The sequence below is a fragment of the Streptopelia decaocto genome (genome assembly GCF_964273445.1).
Source record: "Streptopelia decaocto genome assembly, chromosome: 4".
In the NCBI taxonomy this organism is placed as follows: Eukaryota; Metazoa; Chordata; class Aves; order Columbiformes; family Columbidae; genus Streptopelia; species Streptopelia decaocto.
Window position 1 is genome coordinate 22,924,668 of NC_138658.1, and position 27,891 is coordinate 22,952,558.

Here is a 27,891-nt window from a genome sequence, read left to right on the forward strand (position 1 = left end):
TTAAACATTACACTGTGGTTTCATATAACTGGCAGTATCCTTCAGTATGAAAGTTGTCTGCATCAGCAGACACACCACGTACTCCAGATAATCCACCTACTGGAGTTCTCAGTTGTCACTCTAACCTGTGACTCTCTTCTCCATTAAACTAATTTTTAGGTACCATATTCAGAAATGATGCATTTTTGCCACTCTCAACAATAAGCTGATATGTCATCTTTAAGATAGAAAAAATCTTTAGGTTTTCATCTGTTATTTTTCAAAACCAGATGAATTTCTGTTCCATGTAGTTTGTTACAGAATATGCATTAAGTTTTCACTAAGTATCATGTGATTCCTCATGTCTGCAAAAACACAGGTACATAAATTTTGCTAATAGCTAATATGAAGAGTTCCTGCTATATCATAACCACTTATTTTTTTTTCCATGTCAGACTTGCAAAACAATTTTAAATTCACACAGTTATGGCAAATATATATCTGGAAGATAAATTTTCTCAAGCCAGCACCACAAAACACTACAATTAATTATACCATAATCCTAATGTTATTTCTCCTTTTTTCTGGCTCTAATGCATGCACTTAGTGTGTCTTGTAGAGTGTTTTAACCCTGAAGTTATGACAGGGCTTTGATTTAACTGTTTTCTTCATATTTTGCCTTGGGTTTTTTTGTTTGTTTGTTTTTAGAACACAGCTCTAGATAAAGAGAGTCAGATTTTCTGCAGCAAGCGCAGTCAGGACTCCGGTAGAGCTGGAATGGAGAAAATTTCTGCAATTACTGCTGCAGCTGACGATCCTCGTGTGGCTGGGTGCAAGACCCTCTTCCCTGCTGCTTCTGAGCCACTCCAGTCCCCCACGCTCCCCGCCTCAGTGTCTCCCGAGTTTTCTGGGAATCAACCTGGTGCGTACGACTGATGGAACCAAATGCGACTGAAGCTCCCTGCACTCTCGCCACAATTTTCATTTCATGTGACAGTTTGCTTTCAGTTGGCATGCACCCTCTCATGGCGAGCCTGAGGCGGGCTCTGTCGTGGGAGGCTGATTTTGTAATAGTGGCCAAGCAAAGGTGTGTTTTGAGTGCTCTTTGCCCTTGAGAATAGCAGTAGAGGAAAGATTCTGGCAGTTCTGGTTATCTGTGTTAGTTTAATTCACTGCATCTCACACAGCCTTGAGCTCTAAATAGACTAACTTATCGTGTAGCTAACCATATTTTTATATACGAAGTGAGAGGTGAACAGTTACCTGGCCTCACCTCTACAAGCAGGCCCCTTTCTGTTCTGCTTGTGAGAATTCTCAGAAAAGCGGGAGAAGAAGACAAGGGAAACAAACTTATATTCACCTGTTCTGATGCCTCTGTTTTTAGCCAAGTTTCTACTAAACTAGAAGAAGCAAATTTTCACAAAAAAATTTTTAGTGGACTAACTGTAAAATATCGTGAAACAAACACTGGAGATAGAGGGAAGGATGGTCTTCTTTTTTTGCGTCGGGTTTGTTATTGGACTTGCAGGCTGCAGGGTAGTGTTTAGATAATATGAATTTAAATAAAGTGAATTGGGATGTAAACATGAGCACTGGACATTTGTTTGTAATGAAGATCGAAGGCAAGGAAGTATTCTGGTCAAGCCATTTTCTATCCTAACCACAAGTATCCCATCCATACCTTTCTTGAGGGTCAGACTACCTATTAGATAAAATGACTTTGGACCTGTGAACAAAAGCCTGCTGCATGTTCTCTAAGCTGGGATGGATGGAGCAGTTCCTAGTTCTAGGGTGAGCTGATAGAGAAGCTACTACGAATAACCACCATCGATAGCTGTCAAGAGGTTTGTCAGTGCTATTCCCCCCTCTACACCTGGTGCAGGCACTGGAAACAGGGACTGGGGAGAAGTTATCCTTAATCTGTAGTCACAGATAGATGAGGTTTTATCTTTACCATAATGCTTAGTTCAATATAGGATTCAGCTTATTCTTTTCCTTTGCTTGTTCTTACGAATTGGTCATAGTTCATTTTTTTCTTAGCTATACTTTCTACTAGAATTGTAAACGAAAGACCTGCAATAAACTTTCTTCATTAAAAAAAAAAAAAATTGTTTGAGAACTCAGTTATTTTGTCAGTGAAAATCTCATTCTCTCTGGAGAGACTAAACAGATAGTTAGGTACCTACCAAAAACATTTCAAAAAATTAATTTGAGGGTTTCCCATAACGTTGTCATTGATTCCTATGGAAGACACAGATAATACGTGACTGAACATGAGTGCTTTACCTTTTGAAGAGGCAATTAAAGAGTAAGAAGTGCCAACTGATAACTTATGGTTACACCTGAAAGATATTGACCTGGTTTAACCCCGGCTAGCAATCAAACCACAGTAGCTGCTCTCTCACTGCCTCCCAAAACCACCTTGGGAAAGTTGTGGAGAGAACTGAAAGGGACTTGTAGACTGAGATAAAAAACTGTTTAATGAAATAACAAAATAATACTAATATAATACTATTACTTCTGCTACGATATATAAAATAAAATACAAAATAAGTGATACTCAGTGTAATTCCTCACAAACTCCATCCGCACCAAGCAGCCAGTCCTGGGAAGAGAGAGAGCGCACCCTGGTCCTGAACAGCTGATCCTGGGGGAAGACAGATAAAAAGCCAAAAAAGGCAGAAAGGCCCAGAGGCCACTGCAGAAGGGCAAGAGGCCGAACTAAGGGAACTCCCAAACGGAGCTGAACTGGAACAGGTCTAATGAGCCAGAAAACCCAATTCCCATTAAATACAAAGCACGACACTAATGGCATGGAATACTGTCATTGATCAGCCTGGATGTCAGTCAAGGTCTGTCCCATCTATGTCCCCCTTCCCAGCTGCCTCACACCTGCAGGCAGAAAGCCCACAAAGGCCTCAGTCTCCCAGACAATGGCTAAGATACCAGTAAGTTCTTACATTCGCTTCATTCCAACAAAAACAAAAAACAAACAACAAAACAAACAAACACAAACACACTGAAAAGTTACTTGAAGAAAACATTAACAGGGTCATATCTTGTTAATGTCAAATTAAATCCAAACAATGACTGTGCTATAGCTACAACAAATAAGAGTTCCTAACTGCATGAAGAAAATTAACTCCATTTCAGTTAAACCAGCACATAGGTACAGCATCTTGGCCAGGGCAAAAAAATAGAAAGGTACTTTTTTAAGCTATTAATAAAAAGGTTGCGCTAGATCAAGACCAAAAGACCTGAGTTATAACCAGTCATTGTGTGTTAACTTTGTTGGAGTTCACTGGAGTAAGTATACAAACCTTCATATAAAATAATGTACATTTATATTTTGGGACTGTGCAAAAATAGTAAGATAACCCTCTAACCTTACTCAGAACAGAAACTAAGGCGAGTCCATTAGGAGCCATGCAAATGTTGTAATTCTTCGACTAAGCTAAAGAAACTATGTGTAATTTCAGATGAATGGGGGTAACCAGCCACCTATGGCAAGGAAAGGGAGCCCCCAACAGAAGACAGAGACCACTGAACTGGGAGATTAATAAAGAGGAACACAGTGATGAACGTTGGTTTGAGTTCTGGTTTTCCTAAGAGGATGGCTGTTCAGCTGTGCAAGGCCTAGATGTTTATTTTACAAAGACAAAACTGACAGGTATCTCTACTAATTCAAGTTGTGTTTCACAAAACCTCATGCATATATAAAAGAAAAGATGATAATTTGCCTGGTAAATAGCTGCCAGTTCAAAACTATTAACTTGTCTCACTAGGAAGAAGAGTTAAGACATAAATACCCAGAATTCATGTCCATTAAGTTCATGACTGATCAACCTCTAAACATTCTTAGACAAGTATTTTTATTCACAGAGAAAAGGCAGTTGATCGACTACGCCCAAACAGCTGTTTAAAAATAGTAATGACAGCTGGAAAAGTCAATCATGTGGCCAACTTAATCAGATAGAAACATGAGATATCTGGACAAGGTCTTAACTCCATGTATGACCTCAGGAAAGTTACATCACCACTCCATGCCTTAATTTAGTTCCACAAATGTCAAATCTATGAGTGCATAGGTGATATGTTTGTGCTGTGCAGGTTATCACAGTTTAATACAAAGATATGTTGGTTAACACTAAAACACTTAATGAAGGCTCATAAGTATTACGTCTGGTTTGTTATCTACCACACTTCCATTTAATTCTCTCTGTAGAACCATCGGTTGCTGGAAGAAGTCAAAAGCAGAAATGAAATTGTAAACCAGAACCATGCTATCTGCTATAAAGGGAAAGAAACTACTATAGACACTGTAAACTGAAGTTATACCTTCGTAAAACAGAACTGTCACCTCTTCTGTTTCATAAAAGTAGCTGAAACTCATGTACCATTTTGATAGATATTGATTAAATGCCATTTTTTTCAAACACTCAATAGCAACAGCACAACTGCTACCATGCCAGGATTTTTTTAAAATAGTTTTTTCAATTCTTTTAAAAAATCCCCAGTCTTTTTAACTCCTTTGAATGTGAGTAGTTGTCCATGGATCCCAGTGGAGCCATTTCTTGCAGGTCTAGGTTTGAAATCCCAAAAATGAATCTTCCCGTGCTGTCCATCAGCATAACACTGCGGTCACTGGGATTCCCATCAAAATTACCCTTACAGACAATTACCCCTATATTCTTGGACTTATTAATGTATTTTGACAATTACTGTAATTAAGGTAGATTAACTTTTATTATGATGTTATTTTCATCAAGTATTGGCTCATGCATACAGCTGGTCATTCAGAATATTTACCTAGGTGAGTAAATCTTACTTGGGACTACTTAAGTAAGCAAAGAGCTCCTGGTTTTAGATGCTTATATAGTTCTCCCCCCCATCTCACAGAATAATTGAGGAAGGTAAGATAAGAGGAAGCAATGACTAAAATTAACAGACTGTAGCATAATTTATCCCAAATTAAATACTTATATTTAATTTTTAAAGTATACATATTCATTATATATGTAAGTTACTAGAAAGTGTTTTAAACCTACTTGTTACTCCCAATTTTCCATTTATTTCCTCCTGCCTTTTTTTTTTTTTTTCATATGAAACAAACCAAAACCAAACACAGGCTTTTCTACTATAGTAGAGTGCGCCCCATGCACTGAACACCGGAAAACACACCTTTGGTCTCTATGAGGAGACTCTCATTTTCCTGATCTACCCATCATAAAAAGCAATTAGCTAGGAAGCATTAACTTGATATACCACTGCCTCTGCACTCTCCAAAAAAGGGTTCAAATTCCAGTTCACAGAATGGGCTTTGATCATTTTGGGCTAAAACAAAAGGTTTATGCAGCAAGCAGGAAATTTTAATTTTAAAAGTCTCATTTAAGCCTGGGTTCCCTGTGTTTCTCCACCACAGCCCTCTCCACCCCAGTAGTCACTGGTCTAGTTATTACAGATTAATAGAATAAATTTACTGAACTGTTTATTCACTTTCATATTAATATAAATATTTATCAATTATCTTTGATTTTAAAAGTTTGAAAATGGGAAATGATATTTAACATTTACTCATTGTTTCATTCAAGCTACATTCAAACAGCTACTGGAAAGCAACAGAAATACACAAAAGTAATAACTACCCAAAATGCTGGTTAAGTAAAACTGATTTTTTGAAGATTAAAAAAATGCAAGCAGGAACACCAAAATCACACCAACTTCTGACAGCACTTGTAAAAACCAGCTACCACTGTAGCATGGGAGTATTAAACTCTCCCTTTCCTAGTAAATAACAGCCTCCAGCAACAGAACATCCACAGTTCACTCTGCAGTTCATCCTGGTATCAGATCTGCTCTTCTGGACGTTTATTCTGCCAAGTGCTTAACCAGCAGAGCTGTGATCTTCAGCAGAAACAAAGTGCTGCAGATGGGTGGAGGAGTAACCAAGACTACGCCAGGACCAGAAACAATAATAAACACATATGCCTTGCATAAGGGACGCTTTCCAGGTGTAGAGGCTTTTTGGTAACACACAACACAACACAGCCAAGAATGGATGAAACATTCTCAAAGCATCATTGCATTCGCTTACCTTTGCTTGCAGAAACACAACACAAACTTCCTGCAGAGAAACCACTGCTCTGATCACGCCACCATATCTTGCAAGACCCGATACCATTTACATCATCAATTTCCACAAACTTAGAAGGGATTTCAAGCTACTTGGGCCAGGTCTTTCCCCGCAAACCAAACCTGCAGCACGGCTGCTGACCAGCCTTGCTCTCAGCAGCAGCAAATGCTGCTTCCCAAAGCACCTGCCGTGAACTGCAGCAAACAGCATGTCCAATAGAACTTACCAGAACAGAAGAAAGCCCAGAGTGTCATGTAGGAAAACATGGTTCATAAATGCTTCCTCTGAATTTTGAGGAGATGGAGGACTCAGCTCCATCTATTCAGGAATATTCTGCAAATAACAGCTAGCTGAGCCCAGCTGAAGGTTAATGCCTAGCACCTGTTGTGATTAAAGGCTGTTCAGGCAGTGGACCTGACACAGGTGCTGTGCCAACAGACTAACAAATACCTGAATAGTTTGAAATTTAACCCTTTTTTTGCCACCTTATCACAGGCAGCATGACATGGGCTAGTCCAGCCAAAGATCCCAAGAGCACGCCTGCTCCCCCAGCGCAGTGCCAGGGGTAGGTTTGGGGGGTATTTCCTACTCACCAAAGCCAACAGCCAAGCTGTCCAGAATGGGGGGGTGTCTTCACAGGCTTGCCCACGAAGCAGAAGGGGAAGAAGTACTTTTCCATGGAGGGGCTGCAGGACCCCTAGTGTGCCAAACACCGTGCTGCACCACTGCTGCTGCTGCTTCCTCAGGGAGTTCTTCATGCCATCACCCAGCTGCCCATCATCACCCGCTGGCTGGGTTCGGCACAGGATGGCATGACCAGTACAGTCAAGCTTTCAGTTTGGGAAAGCATCTCATGATCAACAGGACCTTTTCTAAAACAAGCAATCTACCAGATCATCTCCACATGAAATATTTTGGCTCTAGGATCACAATTTATCTCTTCTATCAGTAATAAAGTGTTTCCTAAGGCAGCAGGAGATCATAAAGACCTTCAGGATTTCCATTTGACATAATACACCTGGCCACAGCAACATTTCCTTTGTATGTGTTTGTTTTTTCCTTCCACCCAGCCTAGGAAACCCACCTCCGGCTTGAGAAAAATGCAAATCACACTTCAAGAGCACAGCAATTTCCCTTCAAAATCTTCTGATAGAAGGGTATGAATGTTATTGAAGCATGAAGTACAAGTTTTGCATCAAAAATGTTACTGCTTAATATACCGGGCACTTACCACAGACATTACAGCTATAGCCTTTGCTTAATCAGGTCCTCCTTCTGCTACACAAAACATAAAAATGTAACTCGACTGATACCACTATAACCATATCAGTATAAAAATGTAGAGAGCACAGAAAACTTAGTCACCACTGCATAAACACCAAGAGTACTTTAAATGCATTGGTCATAGCACCTCTATTGTGAATATACATTGAATCACAAGAACCTGGTACTCCACTGATGCTCTCTGTTACAAACGTAATTTTATTTAATTTCTTCACTCAAACTGAATTTTCTCATTCCAAATCTTTACTGAAAGAAATAGCAGTTAAACGCTTAGAAAAACAGGAACTGCTCTAGTAGGCAGGTAGAGAAATGTATGTATCAATACCAATATGGAATGTAAATTTCAACTCATATAGATCACAACATACGAAGAAGATTTTTATGCAATACAGACTTACAAAACAATAACAGTTCTTTACACAAATATTTTCACAGAATTCTGCACAGCAATCTTGTAGAAAAGTAGATTTGTGCAACACCAAAATAACTTATTGTTCCTTAGTATAAATTATTTTTCATTTCCTAAAAGAAAGAGGTAATTCAATATGACTGGGCAGGATCTGACTGGATTTGGTGATAGCAAAATATAAAAGATATTGAGCTATAGGCAGAAAAGGAACATGGCATGTGCTAAGTATTGCAGGGCTTAGTCCTGGGGAAAAAAATAAAGTTGCCTGCAAGTCCGGTGCTTCTGCTGTTGTATTGAGGCTGCACATCAGCAAACAGCCACCTTTTCAGTACTTGCACAGTCAGCCAGCAGCAGTGTGCTTTGGTGCTTGCACCGATTAAAAAATACATGCCTCTGTAGGTTTCTAATTTGAGTTTAAAGTCTGCAAATAGCCTTTCAGGTTTTGAGGAACAATCCACATTTTGGTGTGCTTTCGAAGGAGATGCCGGTTAGAAGCTAGAAGGATTCACACTTGATGTAACACAAACTCCATTCCCAATTTCTCTCTCCTAACAGCACAAAACATACAACTAAAAAAGTAACTAATTGTCTAGGCCTAGAAACATGCTTGAATAGTAACAATGATGGAAATGATTTGCAAAGTTTAAAATTACATTAACCATAATTTAAATATTACGACTGCTTCCCAGAAACTTCAGTGCTGATGTAGTACAATCGTTTGGAAAAGAATGAGAAAGTGTAATATAGATAGCACAGATTAAAATTCCCCAAACATCATAATTCATTTCCATTATGTTAAAATCATATATTCCTCAAGGCTATAGATAAAGCTTCAGATGGAAAATTGTTTTCTTCATAATATAGCTAGAATGTGAAGTTTAACCATCTTTACTTTAGGTTTCTTTTACATACAGGGATCAAAATAGACTTCTCATTATGACTAAAAATATAGATTTTTGACTACAGAACCCAGCAGCCATTTTTTTGCTTCTTTGCCCTTCCCCCAAAAAAGTCAAGCAAGGTCTACAAAAATAGCAATTAACTTTAAAAAATAGGTTGCTTCTTCCAGCAAATTTAAGTTACATTCAGATGTAATATAGCTATTTATAAGGAGCAATGCTGTGGCAAGACACCAAGGGAAGCGTGCTGTGTTCAGTTGCCTTCTGACAACAGCTGCCCACATCAGTGCTAATCTTGGTCTCTTGAAGATCAGTATCTGGTTTGATACTCGTGGTGCCAACGGTTGAAATCATTGTAGAAAACCACTATGCTCCCAGATGCCATGCCAGTCATTATACACCTAAGGAAAGCACAATACCATATTCGTTAGTAAACCACCTCACGTTCAGATATGTGAGTCAACACAATGAAGAGTTACATCAATATAGGCATGAGAACCTGAGGCAACAATCAGCATCCACCAGAGACAGCTGGAGCTGGAATTGCTCCATGTATCAGAAAAGTCAGGCTTCAGGGGCTCATCTTGGGCTTCCAAGGACTCCAGCAAGCTGGATTCAACTAAACCTGCCATCTGCACCAGCTCTAAAAGGTGCACCAGCATCACTGTCCTGCAAGGCCTCTTCAGATTTCCTGGGCTTATATATTGGCTTGCTTGGTTGGTTTTTGGGAGGTATGGGAGTGGGATGAAGCCCTGGTGCAGCAGCCAAGCAAAGGAAGGCTGGGAGAACTGCTCAGTTCAGTTTCGCCTTCCCCATTTGAGCACAGGATCTACCTGAAGGAATTGGATGTGGGCACAGGACTTCAGCTGGAAATGTTAATGTTTGCATTTGAAAGCAATCTAAGAGCTTTGATTGTTTTGAAGGTTCCTGAAAGTAAATCACTGTAATTTCCCACTGAGGAACTCTTTCTTTCTAAATTCCTGATCGTTGACCTACTACTAGAGATAATTCAGATCTGTTTGAAAAGTGATGACCGTGACACAGCACACAATTACAAGAGCTTCCGTATCGTCCTTTCTACTGTCTCATCTTAGAGTTTTATGAAAGTCAAAAGTATGAGGACATATAAAATTCCGGCATTTTAGGGAAAAAAGAATGAAAAAAAATATATATTTAGAGTAAAAAGCTGCTATTTCAATACAAAGTATGAAATCATCAAAACATTGCATTTTGATAGCATCACACTATTTCATTTCAATAGCACCATTTTGAGTGCTTTTGTATTACATTAAGACTTTTTTACACAGTCACTCAAACACACACATTCATGCATGCCAAATAAAGTATTCTGAGTAATTACTGAGTAATTACTCAGTCAAATACTATGAGTAAGTCTCTTCTGAGTTTCTGAGTCTTCAAACCCAAAGCAAATAGATTCCTATCTTGAGCACATGGATAAATTTATAATGTCTGTATTAAATTTCAATTTATTGACATGTGACAATTATGTGGACATGCCATTGACTACAGTTTAAAAATGCTCTAACTGGAAAATTTTATACATTTCAGGGGTCTAAAATTCGACAGCTGTAACTCCAGTTTTTTAAATACTTTCAACATCAGGGGCTTTTTAATGGAAAACTGTTTCTTCCAAAATGCCTATAATCTTGGATAATGCTTAACACAAAGTTGAAAGTTTGAATGAAGTCCATAGATTTTCCTGGCTTGTTGTGGGGCTGTTGTTTTGGTTTGGGTTGGGTTTTAAGTTAATTTTATGTAAGTTTTAGAAGTGTAGACTGAGTGAAAATGTTAAAACATTCAGTATGGATTTCAGTAAGAATTAGTTTCAGTTCAGAGTCTCAGCAATATGCTTTACTGCACAATGTAGACACTCCTAAGGGATTTAAGGAGCCAAACCTGCTTGAAAAACACACAGGAACTCCACTAAACAAATATACCAAACCAAACAAAATTCTAGCCTGCAAGCTAAAAGTGTACAAATGAAATGGTAAACCTCCATCTTATAAACAAACAATACTTTTGTGATAAAAACATGGAAGGACAGAAGTACAGCTGCATTGGAAAGTTTAATGTAAAAGTGCAGTAAAAATATTAACTGATAGGCTTCAGGAGAAGGAATCTCCAATCTATAAAGCATTATGTGGATAAAATAACTTTTCTAAAAATGAAAATTAATATTTGCTTTAGCAAAATACGGATGTGTGGAAGGAATCTTATTGTGCAGCTGTTCTAACTGTTCTATTTTTAACATGAAAGTCTGGAATCAGGACTGTGATTTGTATCATAAGTGAAAGAAGAAACATGAAAAGCACATATGTAACCTTCCATGTGACCCACACTGTATATTGGCACAGGCCATTAACTGAACCTATCTTGAAAGCCTGCCAAACTTAAGATTTCTTGAATCTCTCTTCATTCCCCTAAGAGCTTAAATCCAGAAAAAAGATGATCTGACCTAAATCTCACATGTTAGAAAGAAATTTATGCAAGCACAGAATTCTCAATATAATCACCAGGATCTCATCCATAGAAAATCAAAATCAGGAAACAAAAACAAAACAAAACAACAACAAAAACGCCACAAAACAACAACAACAAAAACCCCAATTTAATTGTAAGTACATATTCTCTGAAATTCATGTGAAGACCAGACTTTGCTCTAACCTTTGGTCATACGACAGGGCCATGGATCGGATTCCAGCATCACATCCCGGGTATGCAAAAAGCTGCTTGAGGTCCCACATCTGCCATACCATGACAACTCCATTGTCTCCACCTGTAAGCAGATACTGTCCATCTCGACTCAGCTGAATTGCCTAAGGGGAAATCACATGGATATTTGTCAGATAAATAGGTGTTGCTCTTATTTCGCCTCTTTTACTTTCATAAGAATTTTCATATTGACAGCTGAATGTCTAGGGAGACTTGTTATCAATAGAAGCTTGGGGAAGCAACATTATTGTTATGTTATTCTACATAGCAACAGAATTAATGTTATTATGCACAAGTCTCTTTAATACATTAGATGTCACTAGTTAAGTTTTACCTCACCTGTGATTTATTCTGTATTCCAAAGATCTAATATGAGGTCAGCTAAATAAATTTACTCTTCTAATTAACTAGATTTACAAGATCCAGCAGCACTGACATTAAAATAGAGTACATGGCATTCCCCTAAGTATCTTTAATACTAGCCTAGCAGAAACTATCCTCCTTTTCTCTCTGGCAAAGAGCTGAATGATGGAGGGAACTGAAATGTTATACAAATCACCAGAATTAATTTAGATCAGAATTTTTAGATTCCTGTTCTGGATTAATAAGATAACGATCCACCTCTCTCAATAGGGACTGCATTTCCTTTCACCATCTATCCTGAAACCTCCTGTCACAAGTTCAATGGTTTATACCCTGATTTTGCATGGATCACAGGAACTAATGGCAAGTCTACATTTGAAATCTTTATTTGGGATCCATATCACAGGGAAAGATTGGATATAATTTGTTTTCACGGTGAAGACTTCTTGAAACAGGAGCCTTCAATCTATTTTGACATTTCTTGTGTGCTATGGGAAAGAACAATGATACATACTGAGTATAGGGGAAAAAACACAACTTTCCTCAGTTACCTGATGTCTGTACCAGATGATACTACCAGATATTAGGAATACTGGAAGCATGAGAAATATTTCTTGAAGAGAGATTTTGTCAGGTTAAATAAGTCAAAATGTTGTTTCAGAGAACTGAACTTTAAATTTTATTAAAATAAGAGATACCACATGGGGTCAGACAGAGCATGATCCATGTTGTATCACTAGAGGTGTTGTGAGGTGGCCACTCTACAGTCCCTTCCCCTTGTGCTTCTCAGCACCCACAATCAGAAATATCAGGATGTACAGCTCTCTCCATTCTCTTTAGTATCCATTTATGGACGTGCTCCCCAAGAATTTTCTTAATCTCTTTTTGGAGCCTGCTTATGCCATATTCTGGGGTATCCTGAATCACAGTTCCGCATTCACCTCATTCGTTGCCTTCATCAATCTGTGACTCCTTCAGCATCCCCCCTCAGAAAACATGAATAAAACTGCTTCCCAACACCTTGCTCCCAACAGCAGTCCCTGGAAAACCCCATTGCTGACTTTTCTCACAGTAATACCAAGATCTTAGAAATCTTTTCAGTAAGGGTCTTAGCAATCACTACTACAGTAGCCTGGTAGAGTATAAAACTTCTTCTGAAAGGGAGACCCTGTCTTGCTGCTGTGCAGAAAATAAACTTAAGCAGTAGACAATACTAGATCCTCAATTTAGACGCTCATTCTCTAGCTATCTGGCAAAACAGAAGGGTTCATACAGTTTTCCAAAAAGCACCCAAACCAAAAAGCTGAATGAATTCTGTCACGTGAAATGACATGAGCACAAGCTAGCAGTGAGATCAAGACCATTAAAACTACAGTTTGGACCATTATTAATAACTCCTCTAAGCCCAAACCTTTTCCCTTACTCTCTCCTCCTGTTTCCTGCTGCCTCTTCTCAGTTCTTTTTCTGACTTTTTCTCCCCAGCTGACTTCTGCTTTTCCCTTCTCTGCTCTCTACTTTTATTTTTGTATGCAATACTCGGCACAGCAGCAGACTATCATCCTCTTCATTTGAGCACACAGAACCATGACAAAAACTTTGCTCTTTGTTTTCTGGATGATTTTCTGTTATCAAGAGGACAATAAGGAACTATGAAGCACTATTACCTAGTATTAAACTCCTGATTCTACCTAATCCTTTGCTCTATTGCTCCTACTTCCTATTCCAATTTTTCCTTCACTCCTTTCTGCCTTGTCTTCTCCCAGTCTCTGACAAATTTCTGCATTCCCATCTCTAGTTCCCTGTTCCTGTTGCTCTTGCAAACATCTCTTTAATCCTGTCCTTGACTCCGTCCTCGATTCTGCTCTTCTTTCTCTTTGTCTTCCCCATCACCCTTTTCCCTTCCTCATCCAGGATCACCTCATCTCATTTCTTGCCATGGCATTTCTGTGCGCCTTGCTCTAGGGGGTGATTGGTTGCAGGGGAAAACTCTGCATCCCTGGGCTACAGATGTTCAATACAGAATGCAGATGCTAAACCATATCTACTGAATGCATTTACCCTGAGATTTGTGATTCAGCTAAATTTGGGCAGTTTTTCAACAAAATACACATCCTTCATGCCAGGACTAATTAGTGATAAACTTTAGTTTCCTGACTAAAGGCAGGCAGCCACAAAGCTTTTCAATAGAACAATGTAAGAATGGAGGACATTCAGAGCAATGTTCTATACACGTTCTACAAATACATTGATCCACTGTAACTAAAAACACTGTCACTGGAAGGCAAGGAAATTGCCTCAAGATGATAGTCTACAAGCAAAATTCCAGCTCAAAGAGTTAAATTTAGGAAACAGAAGAAAGAACTGAAGACCTGATCTTGGAAACATTTCTCTCTGTGCTGAAGTCTGCAAGTATTTTGACGTTTGCAATCCCTGCTTCTATATTTTTTCATTATGCAAAAGTTGTAACATACTGTGATTTTAAATTCCCCAGGAAAAGGAAGCTGTCGGTGTTATAATATACAGAATTTATACAGTGCATGCACCACAAAAATGGTAGAAACTAAAACACAAAAATGTTACATTCGTGCAACATTAAAGTATTTATGCAGGCTGCTGACAAGCCTAGAAACCAAAATATACAGTCTATGTAAGATGCTGCTTTGTGAACAGAAACAATTGAAGTCAGACATACTGCACATCTGTATTTTTTGTATTGCTATCCTCTATCACTTTGATGCCAAATATAGCCTTTAAGAATTATATGAAGTGCAACAGGTACATTAAAATAGAGTTTCTCTAGGTGACATTTATATTATCAAATTTTAGTGTTTACTGCAACAACTCCTGAGTAATCAGAATGAATCACATTGCTAAAATTTTATTTCACACAATAACTTTTAGATTAATGTAACTGAAATACAAGCATATACTGTGAACAAAATAACACTGAAAAAAATAGATGATAAACCTATTCCAAATGTGTTTTGAATTATGATGACAACAAATACATGTAAATTTAGAAATAATATAGCTGAATATATGGGGTTTTTTTCCAACCATATCTAACTATGGCAAATTGAATACTAACCAGGGTTAGAGTTGACTATTCTGAGCTGAAGATTCTACCACAAAAAAAATCAAATGTTGCAATCATAATTTGTTTCTGTGATTGCTTCTACCAGCCTACAAAAATATGCTGAGCACCTCTCACAGCACAGCCCCAAGGAGCTTGAAAACTCGTTTAGATTCTGTCTTAGAAGAGTATAGTAACTCTATAAGATAGAGGTAGAAAACAAACTGAGATAAGACTATGAAAATTATCTAGAACTTGCATGCACTGAAAGGATGATCATGAGATTTAACATACCACACACAATTATTAAAAAAATTATTCATTAGAAGCAAAGATCAATATTGAGGTTTTTTTCCTCTTTAGCAATGGCAGTCTCCTAAGGGTATTTTCAAATTGCAATGAAGACCGTGACAAATAATTATTTGCTACACTTATAAAATTCAGCTGATGAAAATCCATTAACCTTATGGTCACGGTTCACTTGAATTTTATACTCGAGGCTCTCACTGAAGAAATGCTATATTAAAAGGCAAATTAAAGCCATTAATCTTTAACTCTTCCACTACCTGCAAAATGCAGGGGGGTTTGTGATCTTTTGATTAAATAAAGTATAGGCTTTGAACCCTTACTAATACCTATGCAACTTTACTAAGTCATTGGCTTGTCATGAAGACAAGATGTTGATTTATTTATTTTTATCGTTTATTAATAAATTTCTCAGCCACTTTCCTATATATGTATATACATGAATGAAGGAATGAATGGAAGAAAAAGGTCACCCTGTCAACATTTCAGTTTCAGGACATGCCCTTCAAGATTTAACAAATGAAAGGATGCTTTTACTCCCAAGTACTCCAACTGGTATAGAAGATGACATGAATCAATTTTACTGTTCTGTTTTTCCCCAGTGTAGTTTATCTACGATTCTGCTAGGTATGAAACTGAAACAACTCTGCAACTAATCTTTTTCACAACATGAGCTCCAGACTCTCAAATAATCCCCAAAGCACACGATTTCATCAGTGTTCTAAAAGCTACATTTCTGACTTGTATTTCCTTGAAAAGTCTCAGAACTTTGCACAAATCCCTTTTAACATCTCAGATTTTTGAAAGGCAGTGCTTTGTAAAAAGGCAGAGCTGACACTGTGACAGCCCTGGCTTACAGCAGCAGGAGTCTTGTGGGCACTTCCACATTTCAAAACAGACTCAGGAAAGGAAAATAAATTGGTTCCTCTGGGTGAAACAGCATACAGTCTTTGTTTAGGGTAAAATAACTTCCCTTCTCAGAACAAGCAGACTATTTAGAGTTAAGTTATTCATTAAGATATCTAAACATTACAAGGTAGATGTACTGTGATATGCTTAAGCTCCACTGAGCAATACAGTATTTAAAATAACAACAGGTGGAAGGCATCGATTAGACTTTGAATTTCCCCAGAGCATCTGAAATTTTTCTAGCAGTTTTCTAGCACATGAATACAAGAAGGAAAATCAGAATGGTGTTCCAAACATCACTACTGAAAATGGCTAGTTTCGTCGATAACATTCTGAAATACAGGTCCCTAATGACAGAGGAAAATAGAAGCTAGAATTTTACATTAGAGATTCAACACTTACAACCCTAGGAAAATAGAAACTAGAATTTTACATTAGAGATTCAACACTTACAACCCCTTCCTTCCCATTTCTATCCTCCTTGAGCAAAAGCCAAAGAAAAGCATTTATCAGCACAGCCTATGGGTAGGTACTATTCATTTTAAAGGCCTCTACTTTAATCATGCAGTTGCCACTTGCCATCTAGCATGATATAGTGCAGAAGCACTGCGAAAGACGGTGTAGATTGTTTAAGCATAAAGCCCAACTGGGACCACTGGGAGAGAAGGAAAACAAAACAAAACAAAATATAAACCAAACCTCTGTACATATGTAATTCTGGCCCACAGAGAGCAGAACTTCCATTGCCCCTAGCAATGTCCTTAAAGCTGGGGGTACTGACTGAAACGCTACAGAAATTGTTTTAGCCGGCAAGGGATTTCTAGATATTTTACAGATTTGCTGGCCTAGCTGACAACATAATCACAACTGAAAGTGACAGATTATCAACATTATTATTGTAAAAAGAGAAAACACTGTGATGTGTACTTGCTTTATGGAAAGAACTGGGATGAAGAGTAGCCTGAAAATCCCAAAAGCATTTGTACAAGCACAGCCAAAGGTATAGTTTCAGAGAATTGAAGGAAGATTAAAAATTGAAGCAATAATCTACACTAATTTGGAAAAAAGGCTTAGGACAGAAATATACACATTCCTACTTCATTTCCTCAGCCTCAGATCCACACTTGTGGCTGCCATGGTATCCAAAGATCAAATGCCCTCTCCCCTGCCCGCAGACAGCACTCTCAGTATGGAAGAAAGACCTACACAGAGAGTTATTTTCGCATATTCCTCCATCAACGTATCTGACCTTTTGAAAACAGGGATGCTGGATTATCAGAATATCATACACAACAGAGTTTTGCAGGTTTTAAGTGGAATATACTGAACTACACTGGAAACTTCCATGGTAATGGAGCATTCACTATTCAATGCAAATTTTAAAACTGAAATAACAAAGACTAATATTCTTTCAAATATATTGACGCATTCTTAAGAATTAATATTAATAAAGTCAAGAGAAGAACAGGTGCAAATTTTAAAATGCTCGTAATTTTGCACAACATCTGAAAGAATTTAAATAATTCTGTAAAATGAACATGAGGACAAAGAGACATTTTCTTCCTTAAATATCTAATTCAAATAAAGGAGAAACATTTGAGGTTTTTCAACTCAAGAGATGAGTTGCTGAGCTGTTCCATCAGATCACAAAAGTCAGCTTGGAGGTGTAACACTGCTATATGTTTACAACAATAAATGTCTCCTCTGACTGATATTAAATAGTTAAACAGTTATATGTAGGAAACACTTCTTTACTGTGAGGATGACCAAGCACTGGCAAAGGTTGTCCAGAGAGGCTGTACAATCTCCATCCTTGGAGATATTTAAAAGCCATCTGAACATGGCCCTGGGCAACTGGCTCTAGGTGGCCCTACTTGAGCACCTTTCCCTTTCCCTTTCCTTTTATCCTCTTCCCCTTCCCTTCTCATTCAAGGAAAAAGTGGGAATATTTTTAATTCAACAAAAGTATTCTTTTGATGTTTCTGCATTACTGCAGCATAGCTGGCAGGTTCTGCTCTGCTTCATAGGGGACTATCAAAAGACTGTCAAAAGACTTGCAGTTTGTATTATCAAATAATTTCCATAAAACCATAAGCTTAAAATGCTTCCTGCATAGTTTTGGACTTGCTCCATGTCTCTTGCAGCTAAAGATGTGGAACCTACTTGCCTGCTCAGCAAATGCCAAAGAGACTTTTAAGGGCTAAAGAGTTGAAATATGCCTATAAAATTCCTGAAGCTCAGCACAACACATTCTATCTCAAGCTAAGATGAAGGAATATAGACAGAGATGCCAAAAAAGAGAAAGCCAACATCCAAAACAGCATGTCCAACAACATCCTGCCTTCCTATTGAAAAGTAAAGTAGCCCGAATTCTTCTGGTCAGCAATTAGTAATACTTGTATTCTTCAGTCCAAATGCCTACAGGGTATTCTTTACTATATGAACAGAGTTATTCTAAAATTAAAACCAGGACTATTAGGAGTACCTCATCCCCCTAACTACATTTTTTCCAGAATGCTGCCATTATGGTCTAGTACCATATATTTCTATGGCCTAGCTATAGAAAGAAGCGCCACAAAACTCCAACATTGATAACTTTTCCTGATAGCAGAACTGACAGTCCTTAGCACACATTTGAGTACACTCACCTTTATCTTGTCATCTGTTTCCATAGTGGCTTGAAGTCTCCCATTCACACTGAATACACAGAAGACACCGTTTTCATAATATATGACACAGTGGCCTTCTCTTGAAGCTTGAATAAGTTTTGGTCTCAGGCAGCTTGCAGGACCTTCTAATGTTTCAGGACCTTCTAATGTCCTCAGTAGATCTCCATTCATAGAATGTATGAGACATGGTCCTTCTAATGAGAAAGAATAAATTTCTATTTACTGATTTACATGTTAATTTAAAGACATCATATATCAAATAATAAGCAATTAGTTTTAGTTAGGTAATCACCATTATAATACATTATAATGATTATTATGATACCATGTTTAAGTGGAAAGCCTATGACTTTAAGCCATAGGGTGTCAGAGAGTAAAATGAACAGCTTACCCCTTAAAAGCTTTGCATTACGGTATTTTAGAGCAAAACTACTTAGAGACCTAACAGATATTCTTTTGTGCATTTCCTTTTAAAACTGGTACTAGTTAATTTTGAAAGCACAAAAATAAATGTACTGAATCCTAAAATCACATTTTCAAAATATGAAGACACAGAGGTAAGTATAATGAATTTACACAGGCAGGTGTTCTAAAAGTGTATATCCAGAAAGTAGTGGTCAGTGGCTTAATATCCAAATGGAGATCAGTGACAAGTGGTGTTCCTCAGGGGTCCATACTGAGACCAGTACTGTTTAAAACAGTAATACTCAGCAAATTTGAGATGACACTGATTTGAGTGGTGCAGTTCTTGTAAATGTCTGAATAAAAAGAGGCTTCAAATTCTGTAGCAACTAAAACAAGGTTTGAAATAAAACCACCATAAAGTTAATAAATTCTACCACCTGAGACTAGATTCTTTTTTGCATTAGGATTATAGCTTCATGAACAGAAAGAAATGACAACAGCTACCTTACCTTTTGAACCACTTATTACCAGGCCAAGTTCAGCACAAATGGTAGCACAGGTGATCTCATAGTCATGTCCTGTCAAAATAGCTCGAGGAGTTGCAAAATCACCTTCAATGAAAAATAATAAAAGCAATCCTTGGTTACAATCTATGTCTAAAATCACTGCTTTCAATCACTGAAGTGTCTTCAGTTTCCTTGCTCTTTGAGTTCATGTTCCCTACAAATCACTTCTATGCTACTGTTTGCGTATGTTTGTTCTGTACTCCTATCTACATAGTACAGCAGCAATCTCCTATTGGAATTCAGCCTGCATACTTACTAATGCACAACAGTATAAAAGTCAGATGAATAGTAAAAAGAAACAGAAATTGGAAAGCACAGATTTGCGTTTTCTCCTCTCTCCATCTCCCCCTTCTATTCTTCTGGTGGAGGAAGAGATCGAAGTCAATTGCTGCCCATAAACACAGAGGTGTCACTATGACAGGTACCAAGCGGAGACACCTACGGTGCCCAAAGATGAAGTAAAACATCCATTGACTGATTTTATTTTATTCTAGTAACAGTGTTGAAACGTCAGCCTGATGTCTGGTTCCTTGTAAGATGTGCAGCTTGGAATGTAATCAGAGTGAATTTCAGATGAGTTTGCAAAATCAAAACACCCAAAACCACTATGAATTACTGCTGCTCCTTTTAGACATTTCCCTGCAACAAGAACAAATAAAACTTATTTTTTCTGAGATTCTCTTTGTAATCAAACATATATGGATACCATTAAAAAAAAGAAATTGTACCACTGGCACGTCTAAAGAAAAAAATTCTCTGGGTCAAGACACAAAAAGAGTAAACAAATGCTATAAAGCTCTTTAAATAGTTTTTTAACTTCACTCACGGGTCATTCTCTGGATCACCCTCTTCAAGAGTGCTTGTATTTCATGGAAATCATGTAATTTTTGTATTACCATATAATTAGTTAATTCATAGCATTTTATGAAGCATTTAAACTCTAAAGAATGTATCCTGGGCAATTTCATCATATGGTTTCAAAAAGGATTAGATGAAGTTTTAAGCAGCAAGGAATAATTCCACTTCACAATAAATGATATGTAAGATATGTAATATCGATAATTCTAATAATGATGATATGTAAGATATGTAATATTTCAAGGCAGTAAAGCAGTATAATGTCAAACTCTCCTCACTTCAAAAACAGGAGATGGTTTTGCAAACATAATCCAAATTATATTTGGGGTTGTAACTTTTCAAAATATAAAAATAGCATAATGTCATTAGTTTGTCCATGTAGAGCCTTAACACTACTAGCAACAATGGCACTGGGTCTTACTAGAAAATATGGGAATATATTAAAGCAGGTAGGTACCCAGACACTGTATGTGTACAATGAGAGACTTCTGTGGAACAGAAGTGTAGATCTGGGCTTGCATAAAGAAGAGCTTAGCTTACTCTCAGTATTTTACATTTTTACTCAGACCATTTGCAACACCTCCCAGAATGTCCATGTAGCTGCCACATTCAAATGACTTTTTAGAAAAAGTTGGTAATCATCTATGAGAAAGTATCAAAGCAAGGATTTTGACCTTTCAAAATTTGATTTATTCTGTTACTGTTATAATCTGTTATTTATATCCACAATACAAAATTCTGAAAACTAAATAAATCTGTTTCTTCTTAGATATATACTCTACATACATGTGCATATATACCCACAAATATGGATATATGTTATCAGTATATTAAATCTGAAAATGCTTTGGAACATATTAAGATATCTCCTAACAGAACAACTTGCTGAATTGTCCCTAATCTCTTACTAAATAATAATTAACAGCAATTGCTTTTGTTTTGTATAATATTTGGCACACCACACTCAAACCCAGGAAGTACAGCAGACAGTTCAGAAGCAAAGGAAAAACTCCCAACAAATTAGAAGCGTAAGGGTAGACTTAGTGACGGCTATGTACTTCTCAGGTGACTCATCCTATGAATGCTCACAAACCTTGTTGAGAAAATGTGCTCTGTTGAACTTTTCTCACCTAAACACAGACAGGCACCTTAGAAGATCCAAAAATGAACATTGTGTAGACAAGCCACAAATTTGCAGCTTTAGGGGAAAACAGAATGGTAACTGTAACGCTCTTATCACCAAGTAATAATTTAATTTTGTTGACCCAATACTTTCTTCTTGTTGTCACTACACCCTAAAATAGGAGGAAGCTTTGTGCATTTAAAGCTGTTGTTAGACTGTTTTGTTTTAAATGAGCTGCTTACATTAGCAAGAGTCTAGAATTCTGGTTTTATTACTTTATTTTACTTCCTTTTGCTTTCCAAAATTGCATTTAACAAATACTTGCATAGATCAACCAAGATTTAATCTAATTATGTCCTACACATGTTAATGAAACTTTTGAAATCAGAGAAGTTTTAAATGCACAACATTGTAGTGGAGATAATAAATAGAAGATGTTGGAGTTAGAAGGACTTATTAGCAGCAATGTCCCAACGAAATAAACAAAATCCTTACAGTAAACTTATCACTTACACCAACTACATTACTGTAGGCTTTACCTATGTTAGGCTGCCAGTAACTACATACATAAAATGCAGGAGATTCTTAAAACAAGAAAAACAAGAAGTAGAAATTAAGCATATATATTTATCATAGTCAACAGAAAAGTAAAATTACATAAGTAATGCTCGCAGTCTTTTTAGAATTCGGACTTCAAACATAATAGAGCATATATCTACAGGTGGCAGGATCTGTGTTTCATAAATTATATGGGCTGTTACCAAATTACGTATGTTCTAAAGAAAAGTTTTAATGCAAAACAAAAATCAACCCACAACAAAACACCCCCCCCCCCGACCCCCCCCAAACAAACAAGCAAACCCAAATGAACAAACAAAAAACCGCAACAAAACACAGAAGAAATCTGAATGGTATCTTTAAAGAAATTACGACTTGAATAAATACTGTAAAAGAGGAGTCCCGTGAAAAGTCAGGCTGACTCCTTTGATAAGAATGTCAAGTATTTAAGGGTTTCCAAGCCTCTGATTTTCCAAATAATGGGGTCAACCTAAAAGCTGGTCGTAGAGCAGAACAGATTTCTTTAAAAGCTTTTAAACTGTTATTGCTTCAGAAGATTGTCATGGTTTTCAATAATGCAAAGAGAAAATTTTATTTTGTTGCTGGTTTAAGGGGCACCACTTCAGACTTTTCTAAATTGTTTCAGGGGAACCGGCTTGCAGACCTTTTGAAAAGCTGGGGAAGTGACTTCAAAGGGAAGAGAGTCTTTGTCCGCTAAGCAGGTTTACGACCACTGATGCAAACTCTAACTAAGGACTGAAAAGAATACCCAGTGCATCTTTATGGAGATCCTTAAGGAAGATGAACAAGTCAAATGAGATTAAAGATAGCTCAAATCCTAGCACTAATAACCAAGACACAACAGTTTTACAGATGTGCTTTTCTCAGGACAGTGTATAATAATATCCTTAGTCTATACCATTGCTGGATTGCTACTTGACGTTGAATTCTCTAAGAATCTTAATGCCACATTCACATTGCAATAAATATTGTCAATGATTTATTTAAGTCACAGGAGGGATGCGTAAAGTTATTTCCCAGTAATGGACAGAATACTTCACCTTTACAGTAACCATTCAAATTAGCTCAAAAGAACTCTCCTACATTCCAATAAATATTTTCTGCAAAGCTGTTTTCCCATAGAAAACAGCATAAAATACCACTCTTCCTTAAGTGACTAAAGTACATTTTAAATCATAGTATTTAAGCTTCAGAAGATAAAAGAAGAGCACATGATATCATGTCAGCTTATGGTGATATTTCAGTGAAAAAATGTTAGGCGTTTGGAAACTACGTTTAAAAAGGAACAGCAGGATTATAGCAAAATCAAAACTTTCTTCTAATTTAATGACATCCATAAGAAGATACACTTTACTGGCTCACAAGAAATGGTTTCGTATCGCTGGGTCTTTCTCCACTATTTTTTGCATCTTTGGTGATGTTACAAAACAAAACAGGATCATGGCATTTTAAATCCATCAGTAAATTCCTCAAAAGACCACTTTCTGTATTTTCCACACTAAGCTGTAAGAGCTGAGCCAAACATAGGAACTCATTTAAAGAAAAATATCTTCCTAAAAAGAAATCAAACTAGAGATCAACTGAAAAACTCACAGTGACATACAAGATACTCTGCCTATTATTTCTGAGTGAGGTAATATTATGCAACACATTAAAAGATAAAATATCTGAGTATGCTCCTTTTTATGTTTTATGCTGAGAAGCCAGTTAATTATGATAAATCAGGGAAAGCCAAATAGTCATTTCTAAATTATTACTCTATGATTGAAGAGGCTGTAGGGCACTTCTAAATGGCAAATTAATTATATGATTTTATGTCAATATAAAATCGGACTTAAATGAAGCATCAATTAATCTATCTATCCTTTTACATACTTCTTGCAAAAATAAGTGATTTGAATACTGTCATCAACCAAACCAAATTATATATGTAAGAAAAGTCTTCTAAAAATAATTTTACAAATTTCACAATTTTTGAAGTTGCTTCATATGAGAAAAATTAAGAAAAACAATAAAAGGTTTGAAATAAATTTGAGCAGTACAAACGTACTTACAGAATATATGACATCTGAACAAAAGTGCTTTCAGCAAAATGTAAGTAAATCGAGAAAACTCATTTGCTGCTAGGCTTCTATGTTGATTATATAGCAAGTTTCAGAGTTTAGTTACATCAAAGTGAGGACTGTTAAATATTATATGAAGTCTGTATATTAACATTGTTTAGAGATCGCACAAAGTGAACATTTAAATAACAGTCAGTTGGTTAAAACTCATTTCACTGGCACAAAAAGGCTAGTTCTTTGATGGATGTGAAATCTTACTAAAGCGATACCACACAATAGTACTGAAGTATTCCTAAAACTTCAGTTTGAATAATTTTTCCTTTGTAAACATGCATTTTTATTTAACAATGTAATCTTTTAATATTATATCAGAACTTCATTGTCGTCCGGTTCTTTACATGACACTTATCAGCATTTCCTTCAAACTACTTCCTATTTGTCCAAACGTTTTTACAACAAAAAGTACAACCTTACGCCTAGATGCAAGTTTTGGTTTTGCACAAAACACTTCAACTGCGTATTTTGTGAAAGAGGAGCACTATCTTTAAAGAATATCATTCTATCCTGAAGCAAAAGCTGAAAGCATAAACAGAGAAGATGCTATAGTGCTGTTATATTTGTTCAGTGAAGAAAAAAAATGTTAGATTTATCTTGTAGAATTCATTTCATTGAATATAACACAGGAAAGGCTTACTGCACGCCTTCCCGCAGTCACACTATGTGATAAGTGACTAACATTTATCCAATGCCAATGTCAAATATGTTCACTATGTTTGCAAAATAAACACAGTAAAGAAAAAGATTTAACAGTCCTTCATGAATTGGATATTGCATCAGATTTCAAAAGTCAATAATCCCCAGCCCCTTAATTCCTACATCATGTGCAGTGGGAAGCTATCTGGAACGAGTTCGTTCTTACTGGGGATTCATCTGCTGGAAGTCCTGGAAGTCATTCAGCAGGACTCCTCCCATCGAACACAGACCTTTTTGAAGCCCCTGGAAAGTATCTGCAGGTGAATATTCAGGGTCAGTGTACACTAATATTTTAATATTTGCACCATCCCGACTTCATAAACTGCTACTTAAATGTAAGCTTTGAAGTTTTAAATCACCGTCATTTTTGTCTGAGAATGTTCTAAAACAGCTTTATGAATGGGCTTTTTTTGTTTATGCTAAAAATAATCTATTTTCTCTCTTGTGGTTTATAGTTACGATTATCCCATTACCTAGTGAGTACAAGAATAAAAACAAAAAACCTCAACAGAAAATGAAAAAACCCAACAAGCAATTATTTTAGTCAGAAGTAGCACCTACTGCAGAAGTGTTGTAAGATAAAAGATGCCTTACAAGATGTTGAAACCGACTGCTAGCTGAAACTTACAGAGTATTTCATACGTTGGGCAGAAATTAGGAGATAAGAGGTTTCATATGAGAAATCAGCTCATTTTGCCAGATTTTTATTTGTTTTTCTTTTAAAATGCTATGTGAAATTAATCTATTTGTAAGTAATAAAAATGTATCGTTGCAAAATAATACTGTTCCATAACAGCATGTATAGAAGACTGTGCTTTAGCTATTTGATTGGTTTTGTAAAGGTAATTTCAACTCAATGCAACAGTAGTGTACTGCACTAGATAGATGCTTACCACCTTTTCCTATCAATGTAACTGGGCATATTGATAGCATACATCAAGTTCAGAGCATACATAAATTAGTTGAGTTTTCAAAAGTAAATATGTTAAACCAGATACTTTTTCAATGAAGCAGGCCATAATTCTAATTATATATAGTATTCCTATATGTATATATTAAAAATATTTTATATATAAATAGACATATATATGCTTACCTCTGTGATAATAGTGTTAATAGAGATCAGATCCAGAAACCTACACTACCTGGTCAGTACTGTCGTGTTGACCAAATAATTTTTACAATATTTAAGTCGGTAATTTTATTCTAGACTATAAATTATTACACATTCTGCATTACTTTGTTCTGTCTCACGTGGTATAGGCATTGAACTGAATGGTTATTTTTCCCAGCAACCAAACACGGTAAATAAATGTGATATATTAGTATATAATCTCATCACTATGCATATGGTGCACATTAAGGTTGTATTCATTTACCATATGAATACAATTCCTTTTACCACATCAACTATTGGTTAAAAGTTGTAAATATAGCATTGTTTTTCCTGGAACTCAAAGGTCTGCATTCCATCATGAAGCACTAAAGGGCCTTATCCTTCTGGAGAATTTCACACATATAGTTCTAGCGACATCTGAAGCTGGATACTGCCAAAAAAGCAGCATCCAAACTCTTCCTCTGTTTCCAGTCTTGACATGCACACTGCCCTCACCTGCATCTGCATTACGCCTCAAAACTTGCTCTGCAATGCTGCTTCCAAGTACTTACTCTGACAAATCCTGAAACACAATCTCTCTTAGCCAGTTGAAAATGAGCATATAGATGCTACACTATACACCGTAGGACATATTTTCAGCCAAAACAAATATTTATAGCACACAAACTTACACGCTCAACAGTACAAAATCACTACAACCATTTAAATGGTTTCTGAGCCATCAGTGAGTGTAATTGCAAGTTCTTTTCAATGAAGACCTTGTCCTCATCTCTATCTACAACATGACTTTCTTGACACTATATAAATACAAAATTACTTTGCAGATTTCCAGATATATTAATACCAGAATTCATCCACCTGTTATACCTCATATTTTTTTCTGTTTAAATATTTGGAGGCTAGAACCATCATTTGTATGTGATTTATAGAGTACTTGAAGGAATGAGGCCTAAATCTCTTTGAGGTATCAATGTGGTACAGTTTAAAAAAGAAATGACAGTGACCTTTTGTAGCTGTGTTATTTAAGGCTCTGTTCTAAATTCATGCAGATAGTCCCAATACTTGCTTCACTGGCTACAGTGGTGCCCTGTGAAGATACAGGAAACTGCTGGACCAATTACAGCATCTAGGCCTCTATCCATTAAGCTTTCATGAGGCTTTCAAGATTAACATCAAATAATGAAATAAATGTTAGGTAGAAGAATATTTTGTGGTTGCTATCCTTTTCAAAACATGTTACTGATACTTTTCGATGCCTTGTGGGTCTTCTCTATGATAAAAAAATATGAATTCAACTTACAACAGGAAAAGAAAAATTTAATATCATACTTGCTAAAGTTCTAGTAAAACAGAAAAAAGTATTTTTATTTCTTTTTAGAGTCGCACTTAATAAACCACTCCTGACCTATCTCTATTGCAGTTCATACATTAGCCTTAAATTAACATTGTATTTTCTCATTATGATGTTAATAAAAAGAATAAAAATTATACTAAAAATTATTCCCCCCCTCCAAATATATGAAAAAAAATATTTTAAACATTTTACTAGGCAGTACTCTGGAGAATCAGTCTCAAGATCAACTTCCAACTCAATGCCAGCAGATGGTGCTACAGGATGCTTGCTTTATATACAATATTGTGCTACTCTGTCCAGCCATTTTTGAGAAACA

At 36.6% G+C, this 27,891-nt stretch overlaps 2 protein-coding genes across 7 annotated transcripts in view; one reads left to right on the top strand and one right to left on the bottom strand.

The window, feature by feature from the left end:
- Positions 1–2,096, top strand: part of DCLK2 (doublecortin like kinase 2) — an 82,969-nt gene extending 80,873 nt beyond the window's left edge. For 2 of the 3 annotated variants that reach the window (XM_082050430.1, XM_082050431.1), the window contains one exon: positions 688–2,096. In XM_082050430.1, the coding sequence (XP_081906556.1) occupies positions 688–915 (228 nt within the window). In that variant the 3' untranslated portion in view covers positions 916–2,096. The remainder of the gene's footprint in view (positions 1–687) is intronic. The other variant, XR_014183844.1, reaches the window with a different exon arrangement.
- A 5,478-nt stretch (positions 2,097–7,574) lies between these two features.
- LRBA (LPS responsive beige-like anchor protein) overlaps positions 7,575–27,891 on the bottom strand; it is a 411,832-nt gene continuing 391,515 nt past the window's right edge. For all 4 annotated transcript variants that reach the window (XM_082050428.1, XM_082050426.1, XM_082050427.1 and 1 more), the window contains 4 exons: positions 19,672–19,773; positions 18,737–18,951; positions 11,390–11,541; positions 7,575–9,105 (listed from right to left, as the gene is read on the bottom strand). In XM_082050428.1, coding sequence (XP_081906554.1) covers positions 9,015–9,105; positions 11,390–11,541; positions 18,737–18,951; positions 19,672–19,773 — 560 coding nt within the window. In that variant the 3' untranslated portion in view covers positions 7,575–9,014. The remainder of the gene's footprint in view (positions 9,106–11,389; positions 11,542–18,736; positions 18,952–19,671; positions 19,774–27,891) is intronic.